Below are 24,796 nucleotides of genomic sequence, written 5' to 3'. Positions count from 1 at the left end.
CTTTAATTTCAGAAAGATATTAAATTCCCCCTGACTACGCTTTTTCAGTGGCTTCTAACATTATAGGCATCCTTGATATTTTAAATGATAAAGAATGTTAAAATGATGTTTAAGAGCCTTGTTAAATTTTCCATTAATGCTGTAGTTATTTACTTATATATAAACAGATCTCCAGAAATACACACAAAACACCAGACATATTGGTTGCCTTTGGGAAGGGACATAAGTGAGGAGACTATTTTTCACTGACTACTCTTTTGCACTATTTCAATACGCATGCATTACCTAGTCAAAAACAGAATAAAAGAAAACATAGGTTATGTTCCAGTATAGATTTTGATCTGTAACTACGAAGCAACTGCATCAAGAAAAATATATGGGGTGCCTGGGTGGCTCAGTCGGTTAAGCATCTGCCTTTGGCTCAGGTCGTGATCTCAGGGTCCTAGGATCAAGTCCTGCATCGGGCTCCTTGCTCAGCAGGGAGTCTGCTTCCCCTCTCCCTCTGCCCCTCCCCCCTGCTAGTGCGCTGTCTCACTCTCAAATAAATAAATAAAATCTTTTAAAAGAAAGAAAAAGAAAAAATATATGATCCTTTATGAGTTGGACAACAGGCACAATCTCACCTAATTTTATTAAGGCTATTAGCAAATTCTAAGTAACACATACCACCTGGTAATTCCTGTTAGGTGGTTCTGGGCAGGGTGAAATGGAGCCTGTGTGCTCTTAAGAAGGAATCAGGTATCTGGAGACTGATGAAAAATGTTCCTAGTGGGACATCTTGTCTAATTCTGCTGTGAATGTGACTTCTCCCTGCTGTCTGTTATTTTAGATAGAGTGACCTGTTTTTAGATGTTGAAATAAGACTGACATCTGAGTTTGCAAGAATATTTTATGGCTATATTACCTCTTTTTTCTCCTCACTCTTCGCTTATAAACAAGAGAGTAGAGAAGAACCAGTTTCTGTAAGTAGACTTTTGTGGCAAAGATAGAGAGGCATGGTTCCTTCCATAGGCAGGGTTACCAATGGCACAGTAAGAATGCATGGGGCAAACACCATTACAGAAAATTCATCTGGTTACGAACAAACATGGCTAGGGAGTTTTGTGTAGTTTGCCTGGTCGAAGAATGATGGCGTGAAGGGTCACTAGAAAGTGTGTGATGATCTTTATTACATTCATTTTTTCCCAAGTATAAAAATAAACTACACTCTGGGGCGTCTGGGTAGCGCAGTCGTTAAGCGTCTGCCTTCGGCTCGGTGTGATCCCGGCATTCTGGGATCGAGCCCCATATCAGGCTCCTCCGCTGGGAGCCTGCTTCTTCCTCTCCCACTCCCATGCTGTGTTCCCTCTCTCGCTGGCTGTCTCTCTGTCACATAAATAAATAAAATCTTAAAAATAAATAAACTACATTCTTTGCTTTAAAAAATTGAAAAATGTCAAAAGGTATAAGAAAAAAAAATCACCTATAGCTCCATCACCAAGAGATAACCAACGTTAACATTTTGGTGTTTCTTTTTAGTCTTTTTCTAAATATCTATACTTCAAACAAGTTAACTTTTTCTCTCAGCCTCCTCTCTGGTTGGAATGGATTAAGGTGTCTCTGCTCTGAGCAAAGGCCAGCTCATCCACTCTCCCCTCCCATCTGCATTGTCAACCTCTCCCCTTCAGCCTGTCAATATGCTCTACCAGCTCCCAGCTTTAAACACCTCTCCTTTGAAGCGCCATGCCTCCCAGCAGTGGCGCCATATCTCCTTTCACAGGTGAGCTTCCTGAAAGAGCAGTCCCTATGACCTAGCTCTTCTTCCTCACAACACCTCTCTCCTTAACCTCTCCCAGCCCCGATCTGTCCATCCACTCTGCTGAGATGGCCCTTGTCAAGGTCACTGAAGAGCTTCCTATGTCCAAACTCAGTGTCACTGTATTTTTCTTGAATTTTCAGCACTATTTGGCAGAGTGGACCATCCTCTCCTTGAAACACTTGGTTCATGCGGCTTACAGCAGACCACACTCCCTCAATCTCCTGTCTCTCTGCTGGGTTCCTAAATGTTGGTGTCTCCCAGAGCTCTGGCCTAGGTCCCCTTCACTTCTCTTTCTAAACACTCACATTCAGGGACCTCACTCAGTGCCATGGCATTTAGACATAAAAACCACATCTAACATGGACTTCCTCCCTGAAGTCCAGACTCCTCTATCCAGCTACTCACTTAGTAGCTTGACTTTTATGTTTCATTGGCAAATTTAACATCCCCCAAACAGAATTCATGACCATCCTCCACCTATTTAATAAACATAAGGGAATTACGCTATCATCCACGGACCATGAACAATACCCACATTTTAGGCCAGGCTGCCCAGGTAATGTTCAGGTAGATAGATAGGTATAGATATAATTATTTTTGAGGAACTTGTGTACAGTAATATCCATATAGAATCAACCATAACATAACAGTATTCCATTTCAATTTCTACTCCCAAGACTGGAATTGTCATAGTTAAGTATTATTTATTTCCCTTTCTTTCTTCTTTTTGAAAAACCCTGAGCAATCTGACTTCAGATTTTTCCCTAAAAAAACAAAAACAAAAAACCCCCAGCTGTATTTACATAAATGTATAAAAATCTAACTTCAAAGCGAATCATGATCTTTCAAAACTAAAAGCTATTAAATACAGCCTTTTTTTTTTTTTTTTTTTTTTTGGTGCAGAGATTACAAAACTAAATGGGGAAGCAAACAAGATTAGGGCAGCGGAACAGCCAGAGATAAAGCTTTACGTGCTTGGCAGTAAGGAATAAGGGGCATGTCACTTTAAATTCTATTCAAAGACTAAAATATTGTGCTCTAAACCTTGACTTCTATCCTTAAAAAACATTTCTCTCCTCTTTCCCAGCAAAAAGACGGTTAAAAGTTTTAGCTCATTTAAAGCACAAAATTTTCTGGTAAGTTATGCTCAATCGTTTTATTACTGCCTTTGACATGGTGGCAAAAATATACTTAGAGGACTAAAAATGTGAAGACACTCAGGGAAAATGTTAGGCCTGCCTTCAACTCACCCTATGCATCTTGCTCTGCTGCAAAAAATTTGGGTATCATCCACACCGGGTGTCCTGCCTCCTATGAGACAGTGAATGTAATTCTATGCAAATGCCTGTTTTCTTATGGCAGCACCACCAAAAATGGATGCATTCAAATCCTAGGCCGTTGCTAATTGGAAAGAAAAAAACCAAACAGATAATACTGCAGTATTCCTTGCAATCTTTAAAATGTAGGTCAAGGCTCTTGACAATCCCTTAGGTTATTTTTTTCCCCTCTTGAATAAAAATTGTTTAAAGGCTAATGCTTTTGAACGAAAGACCAAAAGATGTCCATGCAGAATTTTTCAGGGAATTTTGTTCTTTTTTGAAAAATGTGTTATATTTTGCTTTATTGAAGTCCATGCACTTGTTGGGTTCATAGCATTTCACCCTGTGAAATCAAATGTGGTCATTTTCAGGAAACTCTTTTAATAAAATAATTATAAAATTATAAGAAAAAGTATACATATTTTTAAAACAAGTAAGAGTTTGAATCAGTTTAATATATCTAAAAATAGATAATGCTATCATTAAAATAATGATTTCTAGAATATCACTGCCAAATTAACATTACAGGAATTTGGGAATCTGATACAAGCTTTCAGAATTTGTAAAGTGGTCCTAATATCTGATAAAATTTAAATTTCCCTATAAATTACGTATATACTATAATTAGCATATTTGAAGACTAAAGGCTAATGAAAAATGATCTTCCATTAACTGATGCTGAAGATATCAAGGAAATGACATAAATTAATTCACCTGAACTTCAAGGAAATATCAGAGGATTTCATCCTCGTATGTGCTGAAAACATTTTTCTGTGAAAGCAACTTTATGTGAAAGTGTTGAGGGGGACAACATTTTTCAGGCTAAATCAGGACCCTGATAATAAGCAATGAACCAGGGAGAGCTTTTTACTCTATCCAATTCTGGATCATGTTGACATCATGTGTACACAGGTAATATCACTGATATGTTGGGTTGCAAAACAAATGTGCTCAGAATTTTCCCAGGCTCCTGATCCACAGTTCACATCGCACAACTCTAGAGGGCACCAAGAATGTTGTATCTTGGGGCTCTAGGGTGAAAGCATTCATGTAAACTATGAAATGAATGGTGCCTCCTGGATTTGTCCAGCATGGGCCACCCCACATCATTTAGGGGTACACCAGGGGTCACAGCACAAGCAATCCTATTTTGCTGGTGTGTTGCCATCACATGCTAATGGAGGACTCTTGTTGTCTTAGAAAGACCCCATAAGCATGTCTCATATTTGCTCATCTGCTTCAGCTAGACATCCCTGTTACTCAGTTCTTGTTTGGCTGAGCATCAGTCTCCTTCCCACTTTGCCAGGCAGACAGTGGCTGGCACTGTGTTGGTCCCTCAGAGCTCTTGCTGCTCCTCAGCGCATGGAGTCCTTGCCAGGGAGGCAGGGCGTTGCTCAGCATTGCTCAGCAGGCAAAGCAGCGTCTCCAGGTGTTCCGCCAGGTGGTTCACTCCTCTGCTGATGATCCTCTGGTGGATACCTCTACTGGTGTGTGTCTACTCAGCCTATCAGCATGGCAACCACACTTCTGCTGTCCCGGTCACCCAAGAGTCCTTTGGGAAGTGGAAATGATGGGTCTTTTCCCTTTGTGTTACATGTTGACTGAGACTGGGCATGTTGTTGCTTGTACCCCATTTATAGGTTGAGTGAAACACCTCTTTCAGTTTCCACTTATAACCTCGCCCTTCCTTAGGTCACAGATATACCCCCATGGGGCTGGGCTGGCCTTGGGATGGCTTTTGTTAATAGCCAATACTTGTATTCAGAGTTGTGACTCCTAATCACTAGGGCTTTGTTATTGGGTCAAACTTATGCTCTTTCTCTTAGTATCTATCATCTTGCAGAAGATTCTATGACCGTTGGCAGAAAGACTCCTGCTGGGCCAACCCACTACCTACTAGAAATGCCTGGCTTACTGAAGTGGGCACAGTTTCAGTTCCTTTCCCAGAAGGCCTGGGTGCCCTCCACCTACGTGAATCGACTCCCCCTACTGGTTGCCCAGACATGTCTGAATCTCCCTTACACTCAAGGTGGGACTTGTTACATAAGCCACCTAAGGGTTTTAAGCCGCATCAATACTACGAATATTGATTTCAATAAGATTCATATCCTCTTGTTCTGGTTTCATTGTTGTGTAACAAATTATCCCCAAACTTTGCAGCTTCAAACATCCATTTTATTTTAACTCATGATTTCGTGGATCAGGGATTCATGCAAGATTCACAGGTAGGAAATTCTTCCACTCCATGTGGTGTCAATTGAGGTCATTCAGTAGTATTCACCTGGTGGGTAGGCTGGTCCTGAGGAGCCAATAGAGCATCACTCATATAGATGGCATTGGGAGGCTGGCTCAACCAGGATTGTTGATCAGAGTGGCTGACATGTGTCTTTCTCCAGCATGGTGACCATGGTTAGTCACACTTCCTTCATGGCAGTTCTGGGCTCTGAGAGAGTGTTCCAAGAGATGTGAAGCAGACACTGCCATTTTTCTAAGGTCTGGGCTTAAAAGTGTCATAGCCTGACTTCTGCTATCTTCTATTAACTGAGGAAGTCACAGAAAATGCTGGGGCTCAAGGGTGGACAACACAGACTCCCCAACAAGAAGCATCCAAAAACTGTGAGAACCTATAATCCACGCCCTGTCCTATTTTATCAAGAAGCTGGGCAAGAGTCTCTTCAAGTTAGAGATCACAGAGTAAAGTAACTGCTCCCTTCCCTGACAACTCACTAAACAACAAGAAGGATGAAGACTTGAAAAATGTCTTTCTTTAAGGAAAAACAGAAATGGTCATAGTCCCAAACCACAGTCATAACTGTCAAATGCTGCGAAATCTGTATTAAAATGAGAAAGGAAGCTGAGAACCAACACATAACTCCTTAGACCTCCCCTTTTCTGAGTTCTGTATTTTAATTATTCTCTTGGGTAGCTAAATTGTGTCATCACTGATTATTTCCAGAAAAGAGACTTTTCTGAAAGAAAATGCACTGCCCTGAGAGGTGGATTCAATGAGCCTTTGGTTGGAGCTGTCAGTTCCAGGGGCATGAGTGGTTCATACTGGGAAATGGGAAAAAGTCCTGATGAGACCTGGTTCATATTCAGGAAAGCAAGGGGTGGGAGAAGGCCAGGAGAGAGTGACCTGTAAAGGAGTGGCCAGTGGCCCGGGGAAGGCTGCATGAAGGGAGAGCGGAAGCAGCAGCAGTTGAAATGCTAGACACGTCATGACACAGAAAGACTGTCATCATAGAGAACACCGTATGAATGGTGCTCCCTGGGCTTGTACCGGCCAGTGGCCTTGTACAGTGATTTCTTAATGGTTCAAAACTGAGAGGAGAAGACAAAGAAAACACAGATTTGGTAGGAGAGTGTTCAAGAGACTCAACCTAATTGAATCTGAAGACTTCTCAAATCATCTTCCTCCATTCCTACTTATTTTTTGGGCTAGCACCCAGCTATTTCTAGTCCCACTTGAGAAGACACTTATCACTGTACGTACTTCTAACCAAAGGGGGGGGGGAGGAAGAAGAGGAAAAGGAATAGTTAAGGACTGATTATAAGCAAAAGGCATATGAAGAACATATACCACGGGAAAGAATTGCAGAAAAAGTTCAGATAAAAGTTCTCCATCCTTCAAAGATGTTTCTTATATGATCTTCTCATTAAGAAGGAAAAATCTGAAGATTTTTTTTTCTCTTGAAAGAGATGGTATGAAGCTTTAATAAACACATTATAAGAAAACAGAAAGAGATAAAAACTGAGTTGGCTGTGATCAGAAAAGGATGGGGGAAAAATCATGACAGAAGAAACGATGTAGAATAGACATGACTGAATTCACAGACAGGGAAATGTACAAGGGTTAAGTACACAAAAGGAAAGAGAAAAGAACAAAGATTCAATTGGCTCTCGTGAGGCAGCATGAACGGGTTCCCGCACATCGCAGAGTGTAAGTGAGATGGATCTGGAAGGATCCTAAGACACAGCTTGGCAGACCCCCAACAGACATCCTCCGAAAGAATCAGCCATGAACAAAGGGAGGAGGCTCATTGTCTTGGCTCTCTCAACAGCAGTACACACTGCCCAAGACAGAGTGGAACAGTGTTTACAATGTTTTGAGGAAAAGAAAATGCTAACTGAAGTCTATTTTACCTAACTAAACTGAGATTCAAGCTCAAGAAAGCAAGAACTTAGGGTCTGAGGCTTTCTGGAAATAACTATGAGATGACACAATTCAGCTACCCAGGAGAATAATTAAAATAAGGCACTCAGAAAAGGGAGGGTATAGTAAAAAAGACTTGAGGTGAACACTGAATCAACTTATATACAGAAAAAAGATTAAACAGCCCTAGAAATTAGGCTTATAGACAGACTACGAATGTAAAGCATTGATTACATAAAAGAAGAGTGTAACAAGTCCAGGATGTGGAAATCAAGGAGATGGGAGGAAATGTAACTATGCTAAGTTCATTCTTCAGAGCAAGGAGGTAATACATACTGTCTAGAATTGAATCAAAATGAATCTAACCTTTTACCTTTAGCAAAAGCCAAAAAGTCTTGTGAAGAAAGATAAACATTTATCTGACTTTCAACAATTTCTTCCTTTTTGCCCTAAATTTCTCTTTCTTCTGTTAAATTTGAGTAAAATACTTAAAACAGTATTTATATAGTTTTGTGAAATGTAACCATGGAGGGAAATTGGGTAGATGGAAATGGGTCTCTCTGCATTATTTCCTACAAATGCATGTAAGTTTATAATATATCAATAAAAATTTTAATAAAAATAGTATTTATAGAAGAATTCCATATTTGTAAAAACTTCCTATCTCTCTTGCTACACACATACAGAAAGAAATCTGGAATTGTATTCATCCAATGTTTATGCTGGGTCTTTTTTTTTTTTCCTCCTCTTGGTGCTGTGGTTCAAGGAATTTCCTAAAACTTCTTTATATTTTTATGTATTTATTGGGTTTTTAAATAATAAGCAAGGGTCACTTTTATAAATAAACTAATATTCATATTCATTATTCCTTCAAAAGAATTAAGAAACAGTGACAATCAAAACATGTTTCAAAGCAAAAGGTTCCAATGGCTCCCATCTGAGAAAAGTAATGGAGTGAGGCAGGCAAAGATTAAGTGGGAGCATGTGAATAACTGTGTTGGTGAAACTGGTAAAACCAAGTGATAATGAGAGCTTGAGCCTTTTAAATTGTGGCTTCAAACAGAAAATGCAATATTTTCTTGCAAGAGCCAGCATCAACATTATAGAACCTCGTGTGTTGGTTATAATAAGACACTGACATGCCCAAATCCATTCAATCCATAACTTCCACTATCAAAACACCTCTAAAACACATGATTTACCCTCGGGGTATTGGTTAGATCCTCCTGATGAATGAATAACTGAATTTCAAGAAACAATAGAGATGAAAGTGAGAACTTCCAGTCCTAGCTCTGCAAGAGCTCGCTGTGCCTCAATGGCGTTATCCTGAAAGAAGGACTATGACCCACAGCACACAACTTCATAGAGATGATTTTAGAAACAAATGAGATGTTCATGTAAATTTTATTATTTTTTCCCAAGTCCCCGTTTTGTTTCTTCCCCTAACCCTGCAAGAGAACTATAAAAAGAAGTTTTCGCTAGAAAAAAATTAAAAATCCTTCTCTCAAGAAAGTTCTTTCATGTTGGTTCTCCATTTTTTTTTACAGTTAATAAATAAATGCACTATTAATTGTGTCTATTAAATATATAAAGTCAGATGAGGGCTTTCTATTCCAGATCTCAACCCAAACTCTTCAAGTCAAGATTATATACAGTTGGGATGCCTGGGTGGCTCAGTCAATTAAGCATCTGCCTTGGGCTTAGGTCATGATCCCAGGGTCCTGGGATGGAGTCCCGAATTGGGCTCCTTGCTCAGGAGGGAGTCTGCTTCTGAACCCTCTGCCTGCCACTCCTTCTGCTTGCATGGCTCTCTCTCTCTCCCTCTTTGACAAATAAATAAATAAAATTTTGAATAAAAAAAGATTATATACAGTTGATCCTTGAACAACATGAGTTTGAACTGCATGGGTCCTCTTGCACGTGAATTTTTTTCAAGAAATACAGTACAGTACTGCAAATGTATTTTCTTTTCCTTATGATTTTCTTAATAATATTTTCTTCTTCCTAGATTATTTTTTTGCAAAAGTACAGTATATGATACATCTAATATGCAAAATGTGTTAATTGACTGTTAGGTTCTCAGTAAGCCTTCTGGTCAATGGTGGGTTATTAGTAGTTCAGTTTTTGGGGAGTCAAAAGTTATACTTGGGGGGCGCCTGGGTGGCACAGCGGTTGGGCGTCTGCCTTCGGCTCAGGGCGTGATCCCGGCATTATGGGATCGAGCCCCACATCAGGCTCCTCTGCTACGAGCCTACTTCTTCCTCTCCCACTCCCCCTGCTTGTGTTCCCTCTCTCGCTGGCTGTCTCTATCTGTGTTAAATAAATAAATAAAATCTTTAAAAAAAAAAAAAGTTATACTTGGATTTTCAACTGCACAAGAGGTTGCCCCCCTTTACCTCATGCTCCTCAAGGGTAAACTGTATATTTATTGAGCATTCACTACGTGCAAAGTCCTGGACCCAGCACTGGAGACACAAACATGATTAAGATTCAAAAAATATATTGTATATAGTACTATTAAGTGATGGCGATAAATTACACTGCTCATGCTTTTCAGGCATTATTACATTTATTCTCATAGCTTTATGGGGTAGGTATCATTTGCAATCCCATTTCAAAAACAAGGATTAACTGGGTCTAAGAGAGGTTCAGTAATTTGCTCAGAGACACAGAACTAGTACACGGCAGGACTAGTACACCAAAGGATGAGGACTTGAATCTAGGGCTGTCTGACTTTGAAGCAGGAACAAAGGGCTACATGATCAGAGAGGACAGAAAATGTAAATACACGCTTGGGGCTTTGGGGAAAGGCACCTCAAAAGTGCTGAACTGACTTGTGGAGATATGGTTTTGAAGTATATTCTCAAAGACAGAATGAAGAGGGGAGATTTCAAGGAGAGAACATTGCATGAGCCCAAATAGAGAGGAATGAAAATGCATAGCAAGTGGCCTCATGGCCAGGGTGAGAGTATGGGGGGGGGGGGATGCTGTCATCAGTGCCATTCTGGGAGCCGCTGAGAACTTGTGAACTTGTCCTTTCAGAATTCAATAAAACTAAACACTGAAAAATAGCACGCTAGAAGAAATCTTGGAGTGTGCTACGACTTCAAGTAGTAATTACCAGAGAAATGGGATGAAGTTTTTTATAAATTAATGCAATTTTGTTGGCCCTTGCTGATAACTTAACCTACTAATAACAAATGCAAATCCTTAAACTCATCACAGAGATAAGGGCCTCTCTCCAAGAGAAATGAAAAGATCACGATGTTGATAATCATCAACTCTTGTCAAGCAGTCACTAAAACCAAGTTAGTACATGACTATATCCCAAATATTTCAAAGATGCTGTAAATTAGACTGCCATTTTAGACCTAGTTATTTCTATACACTACCCTCTTAATTAAAACAAAGAAGTCTAGGGAAACGTGAACAAAGATTCCTTGACCCTTGAACACGCTACTCCGTATACTCCAACTGCAGGATCTCAAAGAAATTGGTGGAAGCAAAAATGCCCATTATGAGTAAATCATAAAAAGCAGCCCAAATAAGTCCAACAAAAACTCTGTATCACCAGCTTTGTGAATGCCAGTTTCTACTTCTGGTGAGGAATAGAGAAACTAGTAAGAGTGATGGTCTGAAAATCACAGGATTTGATCTATAGCCCTGTGCTGGCCACGAACAGGCTATTGAATTGGCAGGACTGGATTTCTCTGGGCTTCAGTTTTCTGGTCTCTCAGATAAGGAACTGGAAGAGAAGTTCCCTTCCTGTATTAACAGTCTATTTCGGTATGATTATTCTCTGGAGGAAAAAGAAAAAAAAGGGCAGCATGATACAGACAGGAACAGAACAAGGTGTTAGGACAAATAGGTTCTGGCCCCAGCTCTTCTGCATGACAGGATATAAAATGACCATGAGCAAGTCTTTTTTTTCCCCGTGTTTGATGGTTTTTTCCTTTTCCTTGGTGGTTTTTTACTCTGTTTGTAAAGCATTTTATTCTGAAGCATTAGTGTAACTTAGTACTAGGAATTATTTACAGCTTATTAGGACATTTTAACAACTTCTTCTTCCTGTTTATTTGAATTCCTTTATTTATTGTGACTTAAAAGCAGAGATACTCATAATGGTCTTCCCCATGGGATGCTTATTCAATAGACTGTTCTTACAAAATTCCTTCCAGGGACCTTGTTTAAAAGCTATTTAGCTCTTATTTGGGAGCTTTTCTGGAAGAAGAAATAGTAAAGAAAGGCATAAGGAAATATTATGGGGGTAGGGGAAGGATAAGTTATCATTTCTTTTTTAAATTTCCTGGCCCTAGATGGGCCCTTACTATATTCCCCCAGCTCTACCTGTCATTTTTCTCAGTTTCCTATCTTGGACAGGCACTGTCAGCAGCTCGTGCCTTAATGAGAACTTTTCTCTTAGATCTCATATGGACAATTTCTTTACCCCTTATTTTGACCAAGATAAAACTGGAATTTTCCAAAATAAAATTTACTTAGAATGTAAGTGTGCACACACAGACATACACACTAAACAATTAAAGCATCCCACAAATACATAGAAATAAATATATCAATAGATTTGTCATCTCCAAATAGCCAAACACTAGCCACTAATGTCTTGATCATTAAACATGATGGAGACCAACTTCTTTCACTTAAAAAAATATATATATATAAAAGCTTTAAATTAGGAAGAAATACTGGGGACAAGCAAAATGCATCCAAAAGTACTGCTATAGTCTGTCTTGTTGCATCTATAGTTTACCTTTTCGGACCAATGAAAGGATGGTGCACAGCAGGAAACGGGTGCCCCAGGGGCATCCCCAGTGTGGGCTGTCAAGAATACTGGTCGGACCTCTTGTCTGACTCTCAGTGCTCTCCCTGTGGTCGGCTCTCTGTGGATATCTCCAACCATATTTCTGAGTTTTCCCCTTACAACTTTGATTAATGGTTGTCTTTCTGTGAGCACTGTCTTTCCTCTTGCTTTCATGATTTTTCTCAGGCTATTTTTTCTAGAAATAACATTCAGCGGGTGGCAACTCTATTTTCATACATGATTAAGTCCTGTTTATCCCAATGCTGATTCAAAGGCACCTCCTAGATAAACCTTCCTGTTCCTTTTACCATAAACATTCTCTGCTTCTTTTAACCCTCATAGGACACTGTATTCCTTTCATGGGATTGGAACGTCTTACTTTGTATAATGGTTATTTACACGCTTGCCTTATCCCTTTTACTAAAAAGTAAGCCCCCAGGTGAACAGACTATATATGCTTTAGCCATCAGACCCTTTTGGTAGCACGTGATCCAGGTCTTTACACAATGGCCTCAATAAATATTGAGACATCGGGATTATCTCAATCCATGATTTCCATGGTGGCAAGGATTATATCACCATTGGTGTTGGGTTGAACAGGGACATAAGAAATTTAGTTGTGCTATGGACTAAAAACAGAAAGTAGGAAAGAAGAATATGTCAAGATAATCCCTAGATTTCTGATTGGCATAAGGAATTGAGTGGTGGTACCATTAATAAGAAAGGGACCAAGAACTGATTTTGGGTGGGACAGCATAAATTCAATTTTGGACATGTTCAGTTTTAAATGTCTTTGAAATATTCTTATAGAGGTGGGAATCAAAAGAATGGTTATTATAAGAGCAGCCAGGATAAGCATTTTAAAATTCCCACATATTAAGGGAAATGAGTAAACGTTCCAAAGGGTGAATAATTCTCACAAAGACACAGTTACAGCCATTAGAGAAAAATTATCATGCCCAGAAAATAGAGAATAAAATAGAATCATGCATTGTATCACACTGAAAAAACCCTATTATTACCTCCTACTGATTTTTCTGTTTTTTTCTTTTCTTTTTTTTTATAAAATCAAAATCCCATTCAACTGAATTTACATGACATAAAGTCTTATACCTAAATAAAGAATTGACAGCTTGAACCAGGCTTTCAGTATTGAATGGTTGGATAACTTAGTTTGTCTTTCATTTGTTAATCCTTCCAGATATGTCTCAAAGTTGCCTTCTATCCTGGTTTGAAAACCATATATGCTGGGACAAGTGGGGTGATTGTAAGACTACCACAAAATACAGCCAGTATTTTTAGCCTAAGAAATAACTATGCTTGAGTTACTGAATTCTTACAAATATTCCTTTTTGCTTCTGTAAAATTATATGCAAAACAGAATTTACACACATCAAAATTAATCACCACTAGCATATGGAGGGTATCAAGTAAAATATTTAAGTTATTTTGCTTTGTATATAAAGCAAAAGAAAATTTTAAAGGTAACATGTTAATAATATAAGCACCACAAAATGTAATTTTTAATAAGATTTGTTTGTTTACTGATTTATTTATAGCTAGCTGTGGAGCCTGATGTGGGGCTTGATCTCATGACCCATGAGATCACAACCCATGAGATCATGACCTGAGCCAGAACGAACAGTTGGAAGCTCAACCGACTGAGCCACCCAGGCACCCCACAAAATGAAATCCTAATTTGGAATTTATCGTTCAAGTAGGTACTTGGCTAGGTTTTTCCTTTACTTACAAGGAATGCAAATCATACCTTAAATAACACTTTTAGGTAAATGTTCAAGATACAGAAAAGAAAGAATTTCAGGAACCTGTTTCCATATTCTACATAATTCATTGCTTTAGTATCTCAAAATGTCCTTCCTTTGTGGGAAGAAATTCCAAGATGGTTGCAAGAAAGGATTCTGCCTCACAGTTACTGGATGTAAGGGAGAAGCAAGTGTTTCTCACCACTTTTTTCACCTATAACATGGACCTGTGATCTAAGCATGGGGAACCAGATGGTCTTGTATGGAACAGTCTTGAGGGAGTGACAAAGCTCAAGGTCAGTTTAGAAATATTTTGGGATGGTTGTGGCATTCCAGAAACCAGTGTTGCTGCAGGACTTGGAGCGCGGAGTGTGGGTGTCAGTGGTGGCTTCTTAGCAGGTAGCTCTTGGGGAAGGCTATTTATTTAAGGCTTCCTTTGCTTCAGGCCTAAGCCTGGCTCACTGCCTTCCTCTCCACTCTCTGAGCCTTCTGGTATTTTTCACTCAATTGCTTTTCTTCTTAAATTGGCTTGTGTTGTTTTAGTCAAGAACGCTGGATAGTATATTTCAATTACAAATGACTCTTACCTATTTCCATTCAATCAGGCAATTGAATACTTTAAAATACTGGATTCAAGAGCCAAACGTCTCTCTCTCTCTCTCTCTTTTTTTTTTAAGATTTTTATTTATTTGACAGAGAGAGAGAAAGCCAGTGAGAGAAGGAACACAAGCAGTTGGAGCGGGAGAGGGAGAGAAGCAGGCTTCCCACCAAGCAGGGAGCCCAATGTGGGGCTTGATCCCAGGACCCTGGGATCGTGACCTGAGCTGAAGGCAGACGCTTAACAACTGAGCCACCCAGGTGCCCCAAACTTCTCTTTTAAAATATTTTGTAATTTAAAGTTCTTACTGATTCAGCCAGCGCTTTAACATTGTCAATTTAACTCCTGTGAAAAATGCATTTCCGTGGTTTGAGAGGCCGTCATAGAAGCAGTTGCAGCATGCATATGCGTCTTGATTCCTCAGAGTAGCTGAGCAAATTATGAGAGTAACTTGTTATATTCACGCCTTTGAAGAGGAAAATCACTCAGAGCAAGCCCAGGCTGGGAGGCCCCAGAAGGTGGAAAGTTACTAACAATAAGCTAGAGATAACCAGAAGACCTACTGGGAGCAAGAGATAACCAGCCTTTTCTGCTTCTGTAAACAGGCTTCCCACCACAGGCTCCCTGCACTACTGTTCCTGCCTAAAGCAGCCCCCACTTGCCCAGTTTAAACCCACCTACCAGCAGTCAGCATAGCCCCTGGAACCTGACTGCCAGCAGTCCCCTATAAAAGCCCCATAACCCCGTTGCCCGGGGCCCAGAATTTTGAGCTCGAGCTCATCTGGGTCCCCCAGCATAAAATAAATCTGAGTTCTACTACTTCTCCAAGTGTCACTTGGTCTCTCGCCGGTCTGATTCTTATTTTTCCACAACGTGACTTAAAAAAGAAAGTTCTTGTATCCATCCCACAGTGCCTTCTAACATTGTCCCCTTGCTATTGTCAGGAGATTTAAAGTACTCGTTTGTATTCAATTTATTGTACGACAATCTTCTTTAAAACTGAATTATGATTTTTAAAAAATTATACAGCCAAATACATACATCAATCCAATTTCAAAGGCTAATATCACATACAAAAAAATGTCAGCTTTGAGTTAACTATGTTGATTTAGTACAGTCAGATTTTGGATCAACTTTACCAGTGTGGAGAACTGTACCAAATCAAGTCATTCCGCCTGATCTTGAAGACTACTTCCCAAGGTGTTGCCAGGGGCACCCCGCAGCATCTTTTCTTTTGCCTGAATGTTTCCCACTTCAGAACTAGTATAAAAGTGCTGAGAGCAGGAAAATATTTCCTCCTCCTATGACAGGAGACTAAGATCTGTGGTCAAAGGGTGTTGTGCATTAATGATTCAAATTCTACCCCCACCCCCTCCAAATATACACTTATGGAAGATAAAATATTTTTCAAAATATTTTTAAGTCAATTAAAAAGACAAAGAAATTTGTCTTTAACTTAAGTCAAATTAAAAAGACATTCTCCAAAACAAGATGAGCATGATAGTGGACCTAACAGGTCAAATACACCCTGGGTAAGAGCATAGAAACCATAGGCTGACACAAAGTCCAGGACTAGAAAAAGGCAGAAGAGGCCTAGATGGTAAAGGAAATGAAATGCCCCACTTACACGGAAGGCCCTGACCAAAGCTGGGTAGAGAGAATGCAGCTGAAGGTGGGGAGCAGTGTCTCCTACCTGGAAGAGAACGTTGAAAAAATTCTGCATCTTCTTCCTTTTATGGAGTCAAGTGCCTGCAATGGCAAGACCAAGCACAGACATGGGGTCTACTTCCTACTGGCTCCATGACCAGATCTGCAATATCCTCAATTCCCTGTTGGGCCAAAAGTCTCCTGAAGCCAGATTATGGCAAAGGCAAAACTTCCAAAATAGGAGAAGAGAATGCAGAAGAAAAGAAAAAGCAGAGCAGAACCCCTCCCATGCCGGGTGGGAGAGCAAACCAAAATTCTAAACCCCAGAAGAAAACCAAATATTTTTTTTTTTAAGATTTTATTTATTTATTTATTCAACAGAGATAGAGACAGCTAGCGAGAGAGGGAACACAAGCAGGGGGAGTGGGAGAGGAAGAAGCAGGCTCACAGCGGAGGAGCCTGATGTGGGGCTCGATCCCGTAATGCCGGGATCACGCCCTGAGCCGAAGGCAGACGCTTAACCGCTGTGCCACCCAGGCGCCCCAAGAAAACCAAATATTAAGGAAACAAATAAACTCAATAATCAGGACAATTCACCCTGGTTGAAATGCAAATCAAAAAATGACTGTTGAAAAGTCTACAGAGAAAAAGAAAAGAATTACATTCACCAAAAAAAAGAAAAAAATAAATTAGCCAGATATGAACAGCCAGATATAAAGTCAGATATGAATAAAGAATGTTTACAAAAAGTAAGAAATTGTAGAAATGAAAAATACAGCTGTTGACAGAAATATCAGCATGAAAAGTAAGTATACAGGGTAACTCTAGACTAGTCCTATTCCAAGAATTAGTGGATTGAGAAACAAGTTTTAAGAAATCACCCAAAATATAGCAGAGATTGATAAAGGAATGACAAACATAAAAGAGAAAGTATAAGACACATAATGTATATTGCGACGTTGCAGTATTTATCTCTTAGAAGTAGAAAATAAAACGAGTAAGAGATCAATATTTAACAGACTGATGACTGAAAATTTTCTACAACTGAGTGAAACAGAAGTTCTCATATTGAAAACATATTCTGAAGTCTTAATAAGATAAACAAGAATCAATTTTGTGACTCAGAAACACAAGGGTTGAGACTAACGCAGTGCCCAACATAGAGTTGTTTTCAATAATTTTTTTCTTTATTTTGATCTCTGGAACTTCGAGCAAAAGGCTTAGAATCTAAATATTGTGTAATTCAACCATTCTTACGATGCTTGAATGTTGGGAGAAAATTATCCATGGGTCTCTCCCATTTCTGTATGTCTTATGTTAGCTTTTTTCCAGACTATATTTTCAAAAATGCTTATATAGCAAATGGTCTTGGAAGTTAGAGATAACGTCTCTCTCCAGATGAAAGTTTTGTTGTTTGCTGAACAGGATAGTAAAGATAATGTCTGCTCTAGGACAAAGTTGGGGCAGGTTCATTAGCCCTTTGCTTTTCAAAGACCACAGTTTCCCAAGCTCAAGGTTCCTACACTATGTGGCAAACCCACTGTGTATACCCATCCATCTAGGCCATTCCATATCAGCACTAGGACTTGTGGGGCAAGAACCACCAACATGCTTGCAAATAAGGTAAAATCTCAAATTCCTCATAGTTGTTGACATAGTTCTTGAGCACCTGACACAATGCTGATACACTTCAATTTCTGTTCGTTTTGTTTGTCTGCTTGCTGTTTGTCCACCTGCTCTGGGAAGAATGGGATTGTGGCTGACTATGGAACTGCAGACACACAAACAAGGAAGGAAGGACATGTATGAGCCCACGGCCACCTCCTCACTGTAAACTACATGCCTCCTTCCTTCTTCTCTGTAACTCATTCCACTCACAACGTAATGTTTCCTCACTATAGGTATGAGTTTTGTCTCTCCAGCAAGGCTGTAAACTCATATAGGCAAGCCCTATTACCTCCAGAGATGTCTACCGTCATTACTCTGTCTACTCATGTGAATAAGGCCTGGGCTTAGGGATCAGGATTTGAATTCCTGCTACATCATTCATTACCTGTGCAGCCTTGTATAAGTTAATTAGTTAATCTGCAAACTTTGGTTCTTCTCAGTTGTAAAAATGGAGTGTACTAGAACACCTCGCTCAGGGATGTTGTAGAATCACATGAGATAATATAAAGTCTTAACAATGTCTGGCACACAGTGAGGCAATAAACAAATAGGAATGAAACATGTAACCCCTGACAGTAATTCAAATAGAATCACCTTTTAAGTCATGCACTATTTTCTACTCACTTCTCCTAACTTAGCCCTTAAATGTGATATGCTCCTTAAATGAAACTAATAGAATTCTCAAGAATAACCTGAAACTACAAAAGACTACTCTTTGACTTGGCACTGTCTCTAGGAATTCATCTTAAGTAGATAAGAGATCCATGTGCAGCTCTGTTCATTATAATGTTACTTATTAGAGATAGAAACAATTAGTAACAACCTAAATATCTAATAATAGGAGATTATTTAAATTAATCACTGAATAGTCAAGCAAGGTAATGCTTGCAGCAATTAAAAAAATCTCTCGTAGAATGATATGAATGACGTGCATTTAATGACATGGATATTCACTGTTTAGTGGAAAAAAGCAGGTTCCAACACATAGATCAATGGAAGAGGATAGAGAGCCCAGAAAAAAACCCTATTCTTCTATGAACAATTAATCTATGAAAAAGGAGGCAAGAATATATAATGGGGTAAAGACAGTTTCTTCAGTGGTGTTGGGAAGGCTGGGCAGCTACATTTAAAGAATGAAACTGGACCACTTTCTTACACAAAAATAAACTCAAGATGGATTAAGACCTAAATGTGAGACCTGAAACCATAAAACTAAAAGACAACACAAGCGGTAGTCTCTTGAACATTGGCCTTAGCAACATTATTTATGGATATGTTTCTTCAGGCGAGGAAAACAAAAGCAGAAATAAACTATCGGGATTACATCAAAATAAAAAGCTTTTGCAAAACAAAGGAGGCCATCAACAAAATGAAAACGCAACCTACTGAATGGGAAAAGATATGTGCAAATGATATATCCAATAAGGGATTTAATATCCAAAATAAATAAAGAACTTATACCACCCAACGCTAACAAATAATCTGATTAAAAATGGGAAGACTTGAATAGACATTTTTCCAAAGATATACAGATGGCCAACAGACACATGAAAAGATGTTCAAGATCCCTAATCAACAGGGAAATGCAAATCAAAACCACAATGAGATATCACCTCACACCTGTCAGAAAGGCTAGTGGCAAAAAGACAAGAAATAATAAATGTTGGCAAGGATGTAGAAAAAAGGGACAGCTCACACACTGTTGGTGGGAATGTAAGCTGGTGCAGCTACTGTGCAAAACAGTATGGAGATTTCTCAAAAAATATAAAATAGCAATACCATACAATCCAGTAATTCCACTAGCAGCTATTTACCCAAAGAAAAGGAAAACACTAATTTGAAAAGATATATGCACCCCTGTGTTCACTGTGGCAGCATTTATAATAGTCAAGATACGGACACAACCCAAGTGTCTATGGAAAGGTGAATGGGTAAAGAAGATGTGATATATTGTGATACACACACACACACACAACAGAATATTACTCAGCCATAAAAAGAATGAGATCTTGCCGTTTGAACAACACGGATGGACCTAGAGGATATTATGCTAGGTAAAACAAACCCAACAGAGAGAGACAAATATTCTATCATTTCACTTATATGTGGAATCTAAAAAACAAAACAAATAAACAAACAAAAAAAACCCCAAAACAGACTCATAAATACAGAGAACAAACTGGTGGTTGCCAGAGGGGAGAGAGCACGGGGGGATGGGTGAAATAGGTGATGGGGATTACAAAGAAAAAAAAAAGCAGGCTCCAGAACACATATAAATATTATTCTAATTTTTTAAAAATATATATCCATTCATAAGATACTTAAAGGTTACAGATTAAAATGTTATATGTGATTGATTTTATTATATACTTCTCTATATCTTCTAAATCCCCCGAAATAAACATACATACTATCTATAATAAGTAAAAAGCATATTCAATATTACATAAACTATACATAGTAGATTATGAGAAACCCAAATAGGAAGTAGGAGTAATGATATTTAAAATGATTTCTGAATACAGTTCAGCCAGAAGAAATGATACCAAGAAATAACACTTATCAGGGAGTCTTTCAAGGTTTATGTTTTTTTAAATCTCAAATGTAAGATACCTTAACTTTACAGAAGAGCAGAAAACACAAGAAAATACATGCCAATACTAATCATCTACTGAAGTTTACATTCTTTAGTCTGATGAAGCTGTTTAGAAAATGCTGCAAGCAATGCTACCAGTATTGGGATGCAACTCAACATGTGAATTCACTTTTCATGCAAGTATCCCCTTATCTCGGAACCACAGTGAACTATCTTAAACGAGTTCTTTTCTTACCTTCACAACTACTGCATTATAAAACTGTTCAGCATTGTTAAATGAAGTTTGGACTTTGCGAATGAAGATATTATTTGATTACCTGGCCTTTTCTGTGCCTCCCATGCCTTGATGAATGTCGATGAATTCCATGAGTTGTTTTTGCAACATCACATCTTTGCCCTCAATTTGAGTAATGAATTTATGCTGTAAAAGATCTGACACTGTTGGACGCTTTTCATAATCTTTAGTCAAGCACCTGCACCGGCAAATAAAAAAGAGAGAGAGAGTCAGAGACAGAGACAGAGACAGAGACAGAGAGAAAGAAAGAAAGAGCAAACATGTAATTACTAGATAAGTTCGAGGTTTGACATTATTATTCATATTCCTAAAAACTACTGAAACACAAGAGAGCAATGCTTCTCACAAATGTTCGTCCTGGGAAGCATATCTCAAGAATGTTGGCCTGCGATATGATGAAATGCATGTCTGTGAAAGTGGGCACATCTGTGAGCAATGCCATGTAGCCTCAGCAACTCCCGACCAAGCAGGACTGCCTAGGGCCCCAGCAAGCATGCTGGCGTAGTGGTGATTAAATGCGGTCTGCCTGCTGTCTCCTTTACAAGCCAGCAGCTAAAGAATGAAGCATCGTAGTCATTACAGTTTGAAAGCTTATCTAAAATTAAAAGTGACTTTTCCGTTGCCCTCCCCTAATGCTTTTAAAGGCTTCTCCATTGGTCTCTTTCTTGCTGCGTGATAAAACTGTTAAACTAACGCGCTGGGGATGTTTAAATTCCCCATCACTGGACAGTTCTGGAGGTCTATACGTAGAGCAGATGTACTAAAGCACGCTACACCTCTTGGTAGGTTCAACGAGATCGTAGCATGAAAAAGGATAAAGTTAGTGAGGACACTTCAAACAGCTTCACAGGGCGGACATTTGAACAATCGGGACACTGAATCAGTCATGAGAGCTGTCTTCAAATATTCGGAAGAGGGATTAGACCGGTTTTCACTGGTCACAAGAGACAAAGAACCCAGGATCAATTCGTGGAATTAAGAGAGAAAGAGACTTCAGGGCAGCATAAGAAAGAACTTTTCAACAGTGAGGCTTATCAGAGTTAGAATGGGCTGTACTGGGTAGGATCACCTTTATTAGGGATGAGGACATCCTGATGGGATGGCCACTCTTACGCTCTGGATATAGTTTGGGCTGTATCCATTTCCAGGACCCTTCCCATCCTGAGATTCAGAGGATCTGTGCTTGTGAGACAACTGCTCAGAGGTGGGCTGACACTTGGCGACACAGAAAAAAAAGAAAAAAAAAAAAAGAGGAAGAAGCAGCCCATGCCTTGACTTGGGCAGTGGCATTTCTTTCTTTTTTTTTTTTTTTTTTTTTAAGATTTTATTTATTTATTCAACAGAGATAGACAGCCAGCGAGAGAGAGAACACAAGCAGGGGGAGTGGGAGAGGAAGAAGTAGGCTCACAGCGGAAGAGCCCGATGTGGGGCTCGATCCCACAACGCCGGGATCACGCCCTGAGCCGAAGGCAGACGCTTAACCACTGTGCCACCCAGGCGCCCCGGCAGTGGCATTTCTAATCTGTACTGTTATTCCTCCTGGGATGATGATTTGGCAATTTATTTTCCCAGGCTTAACCAGTAACGGATTTCCCAAGGATGGTAAAATAAGCTAAGGAGTCAGGATGATGATACCTGAACGTAAGAACGAGTACTCTTCCTGATCATTTAGTTCAACAGAATGCATCCATTTCTGACATCTGTAGCACCTGCTCAATGGATTGAGTGCAGTCACATATGAAATTCTTTGATCCCACTAACACTGTATCAAATAGCTGGTATGAACCTGGCACGCTGCTGGACAGCGGCATTACAGGGACAAGGGAGGCATGTCAGGTGCTCCGCAGTTACTGTCTCACTGGGAAGAGAGGCATCTAAATGGGTGTTCCCAGCAGAAGAGGAACCAAAAGCAGCAACAGCACACAGGGCAGAAGGCTATCAGGAAAGGCTTTTCGGAGGTGAAACCGTGTGAAATGTGTCAAAGTCACCAAGTTCCACTGAGGATCTGTGTGGAAAGACCACAGACGTGGGGCACAACTACAAATTATGGGAAGCCCTTTGCAGTTACCAGTGATTCTCCCAGGAGATGTGTGACGTTTGACTGCCCTTTATCAAATATTCCATAGAGCACAGTCCATACTCAGTAACAGATGCTCGTGTGAAATCTAGGGAACAAAATGGACTATCAATCCTTGGGTTTTCACACCCCTCAAATCTAAGCCTCTTGTCTTCATAGGAATAAAGGAATAAGGAGATATTCTTGGTAGAAAAACCAATAATTGTGGTATATGTATGACTGATTCCTCCACTTTCTTTGCCCTTTCTACATTTTCTGAGTGGTGTCTAACATACATTATCTTTTTTTTTTAAGATTTTATTTATTTAAGAGAGAGAGAGTGAGCATGAGCAGGGGGAGCAGCAGAAGCAGAGCGAGAAGCAGGCTCCCCGCTGAGCAAGGAACCTGACTTGGGACTCAATCCCAGGACCCTGGGATCATGACCTGAGCCGAGAGCAGAGGCTTAACCAACTGAGCCACCCAGGCACCCCTGACATATGTATTCTTAATGTCCCCTGTCTCCCATTTACAACCTGCGGTCATCCCTTACCTTATTTATTATTATTATTATTATCATTATCATTATTATTATTATTATTATTGTTTATGGTGAGGACATAGATTGTGAAAACAGGTTTGTGGGGCAGATACTCAGAAACTGTTGACTCATATCTTCCAGTCGATTGTCCAGAGCTGCTGCACTTGTGCTAAATATTTGTCAAATTAAAAATATTCACTGAATTTCAAATACATAAGCATTTTATCGATACAATTATGTGATTCACCGACTGCAATGAAAATTGCCTGACTGCAACAGAAATGAGTGATACAGACAGACGAAGGGTTAAAAATAGCACACTGAACCCATGGTGGGTGAGGAGGTGGGAGATGGGAGGGCGTAGCTTACAAAAGGCAGGTGGACGGAAGGATGTGTTCATGGGCCATGAAGCAATCTTAGAAGCATAGCTGTCTTTAAGTGAATGAACATGACCCTAAGATCGTTATTTGAGCAATAATGGATTCACTGAACATTCAGAAGATAGTAAAAATGCTGGTTTTGAAGACAATCACAGAAACCCTCTGGGGCTGTTTAATAGATAAGAAATAAGGAGGAGATTCAGAAGTGTTACAAAAGGCACATTTCAAAGTTCTAGCAGGATGGTATCTTTTTTTAAAAGACTCTACCGTTACTCACTTGCTGATGAAGTCATTGAATTCTGCTGACCATATCTCAGGCTGCCTTAGTTTGGGGGGTGGGTTCCTGGAAAAAGAAGAATCAAGGTTGGATTGTGCACACTGGTCAGTCAGTGCAAAATCAGAGCTGGACAGACAACAGCACAAGTGTGATCAGAGGTTCTGCCAGCCATAATCAAGCATGACCACAATTTCCCGATTCAAAGACAGATAATTAGTTATTAATCATTCTTCATATAAAATGACAGCTTCCTTGTTTCTCAGAAAGCACTTAATATAGGACCCAATTTTTCTGATAATTTTTTTTCTTTTAAGGAATCTTTTTGCTTTTACTTGAGTGCCCCAGGGGGAAACATCAATACTTGGCAAAACAGAAACAGCAAAAACTGGGGAATGAATGAATGAATGAACGAATGAACGTATGTATGTATGTATTTATTTATTTTACTTTGAATCCTGCAGAAGCCTCTGAGGAATATCCAGGGTACAGAGGTGATCTGAAAGGTGTGTCATTCAGAATACGAGGGAAACTAGCAGCAGGGGCCCAGCCGAATGCTGTCAGGCATCGTTCTGTTGTTGCTGGAAACAAGGTTATGAAAGTAAGGAACTGGAAAATATGATTAGCTGGAAAGCTCAGAATGCCACTTAAAAGATTGTGTTATTAGTTGCCCTTATTTTTAGGCCAAACAAATCTTGTTCTTCTTTGGCATGTTCATGAATACAAAGGCACATCCCTTGGAAATGAAGCTGATCTAAGTCTGTAATCAAGCAGCATTGATCAACCATGATGGCTGAATTTGCTGAAATACTGCTTTCCACTAATCCTAACAGCTCTTTGTTTTCATTAGTGGGATGGAAACACTTTGTCTTCCGTTCTGCATTACTCCTTA

At 39.5% G+C, this 24,796-nt stretch overlaps 1 protein-coding gene across 1 annotated transcript in view; it reads right to left on the bottom strand.

The window, feature by feature from the left end:
- MYO3A (myosin IIIA) overlaps window positions 1-24,796 on the bottom strand; it is a 215,172-nt gene that overhangs the window by 141,441 nt on the left and 48,935 nt on the right. The window contains exons 7-8 of the mRNA XM_040645303.1: window positions 23,908-23,973; window positions 20,679-20,834 (exon numbers count right to left, since the gene is read on the bottom strand). Coding sequence (XP_040501237.1) covers window positions 20,679-20,834; window positions 23,908-23,973 — 222 coding nt within the window. The remainder of the gene's footprint in view (window positions 1-20,678; window positions 20,835-23,907; window positions 23,974-24,796) is intronic.

The sequence above is a fragment of the Ursus maritimus genome, unplaced genomic scaffold (genome assembly GCF_017311325.1).
Source record: "Ursus maritimus isolate PB19 unplaced genomic scaffold, ASM1731132v1 scaffold_31, whole genome shotgun sequence".
Taxonomy (NCBI): Eukaryota; Metazoa; Chordata; class Mammalia; order Carnivora; family Ursidae; genus Ursus; species Ursus maritimus.
The sequence above is the reverse complement of the archived record's forward strand: the minus strand, read 5'-3'. Positions and strand labels throughout refer to the sequence as shown.